Source organism: Orycteropus afer, unplaced genomic scaffold (genome assembly GCF_000298275.1).
Source record: "Orycteropus afer afer isolate SDZICR_OR568_19922 unplaced genomic scaffold, OryAfe1.0 scaffold00368, whole genome shotgun sequence".
NCBI classification, from domain to species: domain Eukaryota; kingdom Metazoa; phylum Chordata; class Mammalia; order Tubulidentata; family Orycteropodidae; genus Orycteropus; species Orycteropus afer.
The window spans coordinates 2,085,388-2,094,585 of NW_006921955.1; the positions used below are offsets into that span (position 1 = coordinate 2,085,388).

At 47.8% G+C, this 9,198-nt stretch overlaps 1 protein-coding gene across 1 annotated transcript in view; it reads right to left on the reverse strand.

Annotated features, from left to right (window-relative positions):
- Nucleotides 1-9,198, reverse strand: part of BICD2 (BICD cargo adaptor 2) — a 174,369-nt gene that overhangs the window by 2,159 nt on the left and 163,012 nt on the right. Inside the window, exons 3-6 of the mRNA XM_007953013.2 lie at nucleotides 6,482-6,634; nucleotides 4,433-4,897; nucleotides 2,171-3,196; nucleotides 1,166-1,317 (exon numbers count right to left, since the gene is read on the reverse strand). Of these exons, the coding sequence (XP_007951204.1) occupies nucleotides 1,166-1,317; nucleotides 2,171-3,196; nucleotides 4,433-4,897; nucleotides 6,482-6,634 (1,796 nt within the window). The remainder of the gene's footprint in view (nucleotides 1-1,165; nucleotides 1,318-2,170; nucleotides 3,197-4,432; nucleotides 4,898-6,481; nucleotides 6,635-9,198) is intronic.

Below are 9,198 nucleotides of genomic sequence, written 5' to 3' on the forward strand. Positions count from 1 at the left end.
AGGGATGGACACAGGGAAGATGTAACTATTGGGAGGAAGTGGGAGGGGAGCTGTTGCATTGGGGTAAATTATAGTCAATGTCATGAGACAACGTGTATGTGAACTGCTCTATGGAAAGTGAATTTCCTCTGTAAACTTTCACCCAAATCACTATTAAAAAAAATCAGTGGTTCGAATCTACCAGCTGCTCCTCAGGTGAAAGATGTGGCAGTCTGCTTCCATATTTACAGCCTTGGAAATCCTATGGGGCAGTTTTACTCTGTCCTGCAGGGTTGCTATGAGTCAGAATCAACTTGATGGCAGTGGGTTTGGTTTGGATCTTGTTTAGGATAAAATCTAGCCTGTCTCCATTTCATTGTGGCAGGGTGTCCTGTGGCAGGGATACTAAAAACAGAGATGCCCAGCCCCAGGTGTGACAGGAAGCAGAGCCTGAGTCCAGGCTCTAATCTAATCTAACCTTAGGGCTTCACTTCTTCATGTGTGACATGAAACCATCTAGACCAACTCCTGGACCACAGTGGGAGAGCCATTTGCTACTTGCCAGCAGGGAGCACCATTGCTCTTCAGATGGTAAAAAGGAAAGGGGCCCTAGCAGAAGCACCCTGAATTAAGATCTCTTCTACAGAGGGGCCCCTGAAGCAGTTTACAATACTAAGGAATCCCCAGTCTTACTATGCTCTGCCTCCTCGTCTAACCTCTCCTAGTAAGGGGTTGCAGAAAAACTATCATATTAAGAGTTGTGAGCCAGACTGGGCAGGCCTGTGTCCTCCAACCATTCATCCTGGGTGGGCAGGCAGGGGTGTGTGGGTGTGTGTGTGTATGTGTGTGTGTGTGTGTGTGTACTGCTCACAGCAGACTCTGGACCCCATCATTAAGCGCCCATATGTGGGAAGAAAAAGCTTCTTCCATCAGTGGTTGGCTACCAAAGAGATGCTGATTGAAGCAGAATGCTCCTTTCCACACCTGCTGCTGCTCCTCCTTCCCCTGCCCTGATCAGTAAGCAACAACTCTGCGACCCTATCTAGGGGCTCTGAGGAGGCAGCACACACGATATAGTCAGCTGCAGCTCCACCGGGTAGTACAGCCACAGCGCCTCCAATGGGCCCTGACCAGCCAGCTGGTTACACCTGGTGTGACCTGGTGCAAGCTCCTCCTGTCCGCTTACCTGGTGGCAAACATGGCGCGCAATGAAGAGAAGGTAGCGGCATCTTCCTTAAGAGCCTTGAGTTCATTCCGCAGCTTCATCATGGTCTCGGTCACCATCGCTTTCTCATTCTCATACTTGCTCTTTAGGTTAGCCAGGGCCACCTCGGCAGTCTGTAAGGACAGAACCACAGAAAAGTGGGCTGAGGAACTGTGCCAGGCCCTGTCCCACCACACAGTGGCCAGAAGGTCCTCCTTGGGTCAGCATGGGGGCATGTGAACATGTACAGTAGGGTCTATGTGAATGTGAATGCAGCTTAAGGAATATCTCTTCTCCAGTGCAGCCTCCTGACCAGACTCTTGGTCACACAACAAGCTGATGATGACCCCAAAATGTCCCTGGGATCCTTCACAACACCTGACAACACTCCCCATAGTGTTAAGGCAGATCAGTAGGCATGGTTTCTCTACACAACTCTAGTACAAAGTAACCACAAACAAATGATGCTGCTCTGGTTATGTGGAGGAACTGCCAAAAGCACCCCATTCCCCAGCCCTCCTGACTGGAGGTCCTGAGTGCCTCCTGGTGGTCATGGGCTACCACAGACCCAGTGTGGAAACCTCTGTGTCAGGACTCCCAGTTTGGAGGGGCACACACTCCAGGCTGGGGATAGGTGTGTGATCAGGGAGGCTGGACCAGGTAAGGCAGTGTCAGGGTCAAGGTGGAACAGGCTTCAAGGATGGGATGAAGGGGAAATGCCCACTCAAACCAAGAGCCTTCCAGGGTCCAGTCCAGTTTCCTAGGGACTAGAGCTCAACTCCTGGAAGCTACACAGAGTCCTGGGCCTGGAGTTCTGAAAAGACGCTCCATCCTACTTCTATCCCTATTCTTGCCCTCCTGGATGCTCTTATCCCCTAGCCCCTGCTCAACCCCCACAGCTCAAGCAGGGCCCCAGGCTCTGCCCCCTGTGTAACCAGTACCCCTAGACCCCAGACCCCCAAGCTCTGTGCCTGCCTGCTGCCTTACCTGCTTGTTGGCCTTGAGCACAGTCCGCAGTGTGGTAATCTGCTCACGCTTGGTGCTGAGCAGTGACTTGAGCTTCAGGATTTCCTCCATCAGCGCCTCTTTGTCTTTGTCCACAGCAGGGCCCAGCTCCTGTGAAGCAATGCGCTGTCGCGACAGCTCAGTGGTGCGGTCCACAGCTGCCTGCAGGTGCTTGATCTGGTCACGGATGATGGCAATCAGATTGTAGATGTTCATGGGCTCACGGCGTGGGTCGCTGAGGGGTGATGGCAGTGAGGAGTCAGGTGAGGGGCTGCTATCTCCAATCCCACCATCTGCCCTGCCTAGCTCTGCAGCCAGCAGCCCCTTGGGCAGGAGGACAGGAGAGCGGTGGCCACGGCCCTCAGAGATGGCATGGCTGGTCCCACCCTGGCCCTCACGGTAGTAGTCCAGCATAACACGGTTGGGTGTCTCATTGTTGCACATGCACACGTGGTGATAGAGGTTGGCCAGCTCCTCACTAAAGGTCACCAGCTCATCCTGGGCCACGCTCAAGCTGCCCTGTGTCTCACCGGCCACATCACTCACACTCTTGAGTTCCTTCTCCAGCCGAGCCAGCAGGTCACGGTCCTGGCAGCTGGCCTTTTCCAGCAAAGCAAGCTTCTCAGCAAGTGCCTGGTTCTCGGCTTCGTGGCGGCCCTTCTCCTCTGTGTGTTGAGCTTCACAGGCCTCGTGCATGCTACGTAGAGCCTTCAGCTGCTCCCGGAGTTCACTTGCCTCAGACACAGCCACATGGTACTTGCAGGCCAGGATCTCAGGCCCATTGATGTCTACCTCATAGTAGTCACCATCCTCATGGCTGTCCCGGTCCTTCTCGTTGTCTAACGCTGTCTGCCGCTCCTTGCTGGCCTGTAGGCGCCGCAGGGCACTCAGGTTCTCTGTGAGTCGGCTCACCTTCTCATGCTGCTCTGACAGGGCCCCATGCGCCTGTTCAAGTTGCTTCTGTGTGTCCTGCAGCGTTGCCAACAGGCTCACCTTTTCCCGCTCCATCTGCAAAGGCATGAGTGAAGGGAAGTCAACAGCTTGTGAAGGGACTGCCCTGGTACAGTGATTACCATCCCATCCAATGCCACATATCGGCTGTGGGCCTCATAGGTTACTTAACCATGTGAACCTCTGTTGGCTGTCAATGAAATGGGATGTGGATGGAATGACTCATGTGGACCTTCAGAATTCTCCTGTGATAGCACTGACACTCACGACCATGCAGGAAGGAGGTGCTGCCCCTACCCCTACTTTCCAGCTTAGGAAACTTAGGCTGAGGTGTTAGATGACTTGTCTGAAGTCATGGGGCAGAAATGGTCAGCTAGGTCTCATAACTCAGCTGTGCATTTGTTCAAAGCCAATGTGAGTTGAGCATTACTCTGAGCTCAGAGGAACCCAGGTGTCCCTGTGCCACTGTCATCCCTGGGCCTATGCTCTAGGGTCTGGGAATGCCAGGCTGAGAAGTCTGAGGCCCCAGACCTATAGGGTGGGGTGTAGAGCCTACTGCCCAGCATGCAGCTCCTCAAGTATAGGGACTGCCCATCCTTGTCCCCAGATCCCTGCAGATATGCAAATGACATGTGTGGATTCACCATGAAAGGATTGGCCACTTGTCTTCCAGGAAACAAGCTCACAAAGACCCAAATGTGTCACCCTCTTTAGCCTGTATCTTGTCTATAAAGTGTCTATAGAAGTGTTGTACACAGGACTAGCCTGTTATTATTTCACAAGTGGGCTCTCTCCCTTATCCTGAGTCTTCATGCTTCACAAAGTAAGAGAGCCTCATCTCCGCCTGTCCCTCAGGACCTGTATAGTATGTGCAGCAGGCTAGTGGCTCTGAGAAGTCCCATAGGAGACACCAAGGGGACTGCACCTGAGCATAAAGTCTTGACATGACCCTTATATCCCACAGTCATAACATGGACACCATGGCAGTACATGAGAGAACTTCAATCTAGTAATCAGAACCTTCTCTGATTATCTTCCACCTACAATATGGGGTGCTGTACTTATAGTAACAATCAAAATTTAAAATGAATTTAAGTAGAAAGAGGGTAAATCCACATGAAGTGTTGGGTGCATACCATTCAGGGAAGTGTAGATATGGGATGGGACTGGAGGGGGGTACACCCAAGCTCAAACCTACTGAGTTCCAGGACTCTGTGATAGGGGCCATGTCTGGGGTGGAGATATAGGCCAAGGGCCCCCACAAGACCAGCCCTAGCATGCCCACATACTCACCTGCATCAGCTGCTGCTTCAGCTTCTGGATCTCAGAGATGTTGAGCTCACTGAGGAGGTCAGAGACCAGGCTGGGTGAGGGTGGAGGGAGATCATCCTTCCTGGACATAGAGGTCTTGTTGTCAAGTGGCAGCTTGGCTAGGCCATGCTCCAGGCCATTGACCAGGGCCTCTGCATCGTTGTTAGGCTCTGTAGTGCCAGCAGCAGCATCATCACTGAACTTGAGACCATCCAGGGAGACATGCAGGTGGCTGGTGTAGAGGGAGTCATTGATGCTCATGTAGTGTGATAGCTCCTTGCGCAGGCTGTTCTTCTGTTCCCGCTCAGTCTTCAGCGTCTCTAATGCCTCCTCTAGCTGCCGCTCTGAGATTTCTTTGAGTCGGATAGCATCCTCCAGTTGGCTGTTTAGATACTCAGTCTCTTCCTCCAGCCGCTTAATCTCATGCTTGAGGCCCTCGAATTCTACCTGAGAAAAGGAATTCCTACAACTCCTAAGACAGGTTAACCACCTTATGCTTAATAAATTAGCAAAAAATTTCAAAGTGCTCCCCCCACTACTGGACCACTAGAAGGCCAAACCCAACACTGCTGGAGAGGAGGGGTATATATGGCAGGCTGTAAAGGTGAGAGCACGCCTGTCACCATCATAGGAGGGACACAGAAGAGCTCTGCCTCAAGGGCTGCTAAGGGAGCAGGGAGAAGGAGAGTGTTTGTGAGGTGTGAGCCCAGAATCTGTGTAGATCCAGGCTAAGGAAGGGCCTTAGCACAAATTATATGTGTCTATACTTTAAAATGTGTACTTCTTTTATTTAAAAATATTAACAAGTAATTATTTTAAATGGTATAAAATTAATCAACATTAAGCTATTTAAATATTTTTAAGTATATTAAATATATACTTATATGCTCACTGTGACTACTCTAACTATATTTCCAATTGGAAGGAACTGAGAACCATCAAGGCTGTCAAGAGTGAGCATGGGACAACAGAAGCCACTTGTACTCAAAACCAGAATACACACAACAGTCAGACCTCAAAAGTGCTAGTGTTAAGGGGGTAACAGCAGAATCTAAGATTGTATCTATATGAAACTATATCCCAGGTGGATAGGAAACATACAAGGAAACACCAGTAAGAATACTAATGCTTAAGGTGTGTGTGTGGGAGTCAGAATTTGTGGATAATTCTTAAAAATATTTGTTATTATTTTATAATACTTGGCCAAGAAATAAATACCCATATAAAATTAGGAGACAAACCAATAAAAAGCAGTACTGAGCCTTTGCATATGTCACGAGGATGAAGAGATGCCAGACTAAGAAAGGCTTGGAGAACTACTTGAGAAAATCAGCCAATGAAAACCCTATGAATCACAACAGTCTAATCCACAACCAATCAGGACCAGCCAGGACTGTTTTTGTCCATTATGTGTAGGGTGGCCATGAGTCGGGGGCTGACTCAACAGATGCTAACAATAAGTGTCTAGGACAAAATAGATTCCAGGTCACAGCCAGAGGTGGCCCTGTCTTTTCTGGAAGGTCTCTGAGATATGGTCAGCCACAGCTCCAACAGGATGGAGCTGAAGTGACTCAGCTCTTCTGCTAACTTCCCCTTCCTTGATTTCTCGAGAGGGTCCTATCATACCCCTAAGCATGGAGGCTACACTAGGCTCAGAGAATAGAAACAGCTCCTGAAGACTGCAACTGGAGGTAAAGGCAGAGCTGCATAGGGCCCATGTTTCATGAGCCATAACAAGGCACAGAAGGATAGGAGGGACCACAGGGGCATGAAGACACCCATGTGAAGGCCTGAGGTCAGCACTGGAGATGAGGACTAGCTTCTGGGGTGTTTAATGTAACCTCCTGTGGTTTGCCACAGCCTCAGGTTAGCCAATGGTCAGCTACCTGATTACCGGAGTTGTTACCCCTCAGGAGTTATGGGGGCTGGGTCCCAGTCACTGAGAGAGCCTGCCACACCTACTATTACATGGGATGAGGTAGGGGAATGCATGTTTCCAACACGTTCCCCACCCCAGGGCCACAGACTTGCCTGGTTCTGCCTGAGCACAGACACCTGCTTCTGTAGGCAGATGTTCTCCTCCTCCAGCTCTGAGTAGTCCTGCAGCAGGCGAGCCTCCCGGAACTTGTACTCCTTGATATCATCCCGCAGGCGGCCTCGCTGGATCTCAACATTCTGGTTGATCTGAGAGAAAGGCAGGCATGATCATCTACCCACTTAGCACAGAGGTCAGGTTTGAGTGGCCAGGCACACTGTACACAGTAGGCCAAAGGGCCAGGACCCAGGTGTCTAGACCCACAGTGCCTGGTGTGGTCATCCTGTAGGGGAGGCAGAGCTCAGAGGTAGTATGGTGGGGCATATGGAGTAGAGGGTCTAAAGCCAGGTGGGCCTTGTGTCCAATTCCCCACTCAGCCACTTGTCAGCTTGGAACCTCCATCAAGGATTCAAGCCCGCTCTGACTCTGTTTCTTCATCTGTAAAATGAGATTTAAAATAGTTCCTCCCTCATACACTGTGGATGGGAATGTAAAATCGTGCAGCTGCTGTGGAAATCAATTTTGCAGGTCCTTGAAAAGTTAAATACAGAATTTCCATATGACCTAGCAATTCAATTCCTAGGTATGTAGCCAAGAAAATTGAGAACATGTGTTCAAACAAAAACTTGTACACAAAGGTTCACAGCAGCTTTATTCAAGACAGCCTAAAATGGGAAACCCAAATGTCCATCAATGAATGAATGGCTAAACACAACGGAGTATTATCCAGCCATAAAAAAGAATGCTGATGATACACTCTATAACGCGTAACAATGCTACAACCTTAAAACCATTATGCTGAGTGAAGAAAGCCAATCACAAAAGAAAAAATATTGATTTTATATGATTCCATATATTAAATGTCCAGAATAGGTAAATCCAGAGAGATAGAAAACAGATTAATGGTTGTGTAGGGCTAAGCGGGTGGAAGGAAATGAGGAGCGAGTGCTAATGAGCACAGGATTTCTTTTTGGAATGATGTGATGTCTGTGAATAGACTGAAAGCCAGTGAACTATACACGTTCAATGAGTGGGTTGCATGGGATGTGATTTGTCTCAATAAAGCTGTTAAACAATTCCTGCCCCAGTGCTTCTTATGAAGATGCAGCATCATTACTCTAGGGGAGAGGCTAGGGTAGGATTTGGCATCACTGTGCTGGAATAAAAAATGTCTGCCACTGCTCTGCAATCTGTGTTAGAGCCCCAGGTCTCAATCTCAGTGCTGTGGTAATTGGGGCTAGGTAACTCTTTGTGGTGCTGTAGAGAATGTTTTGTAGTTTCTCTGACTTCTACCCACCAAATACAACCCCCAAGGTGTGACTCATCTGTCAATTTATTGTACTGTGGTGGCTTGCATGTTGCTGTAAGGCTGGAGGCTATGCCAATGGTATTTGGAATATGAGCAGGGTCACCCATCATAGACAGGTTTCAGCAGAGCTTCCAGCCTAAGAAAGACTGGAAAATAGGAATGGGCCCATCCACTACTGAAAGGACTGGCCACTGAAAACCTTATGAATAGCAGTGAAACACTGTCCGATATAGTGCTGGTAGATGAGCCCTTTAGGATGGAAGACACTCCAAATATGACTAGAGAAGAGCTGCCTCCTCAAAGTAGAGATGACCTTAATGACATGGATGGAGTAAAGCTTTTGGAACTTTCATATGATGATGGGGAATGACTCAGAATGGGAAGAAATAGCTGCAAACATTTATTATTCATCAGAACATGGAATGTATGAAGTGTGAATCCAGGAAAACTGGAAGCTGTCAAAAATGAAATAGAATGAATAAAGATTGATATCCTAGGCATTAGTGAGCCAAAATGGATGGCATTTGCCATTATGAATCAGACTATCACACGGTCTACTACACCAGGAATGACAACCTGAACAGGAACACTGTCTCATTCATCATCAAGAACATTTCAAGATCTATCCTAATACAATGTTGTCAAGGACAGGATAATATCCGTATGCCTATAAGGAAGAACAATTCATAGGACTATTGCTCAAATTTATGCACTGATCACTAAAGCAGAAGATGAAGAAATTAAAGATTTTTACCAACCCCTGCAGTCTGAAATTGACCAAACACACAATCAAGATGTATTAATTTTTACTGGTAATTCGAATGCAAAAGTGGGAAACAAAGAAGAATCACCAGTAGTTGGAAAATATGGCCTTGGTGACAGAAATGACACTAGAGACCGCATGATAGAATTGATAACACCAATGACTTATTCATCGCACACACCTTTTATCAACAACACAAACGGTGGCTATCCACGTGCACTTTGGTAGATGGAGTACACAGGAATCTGATTGACTATATCTGTGTGAAAAGGTGATGGAGAAGCTCAGTATCTTCAGCCAAAACAAGGCCAGGAGCAGATTGTGGAACAGACCATCAACTGTGCTCATATGCACGTTCAACTTGAAGTTAAAGACAATTAAAACAAGTCCACAAGAGCCAAAAAAACCTTCAGTATATTCCACCTGAATTCAGAGACTATCTAAAGAACAGATTTGACACATTTAATACTGATGAGCGAAAACCAGATGAATTATGGAATAACATTCAAGAACATCACACATGAAGACAGAAAAAGGTCATTAAAAAAAAAGAAAGGAAGAAACGGCCAAAATGGATGTGAGAATAGACCCTGAAAGTTACTCTTTTTTTTTTTTTTTTTAGGATTTGGGTGAAGATTTAC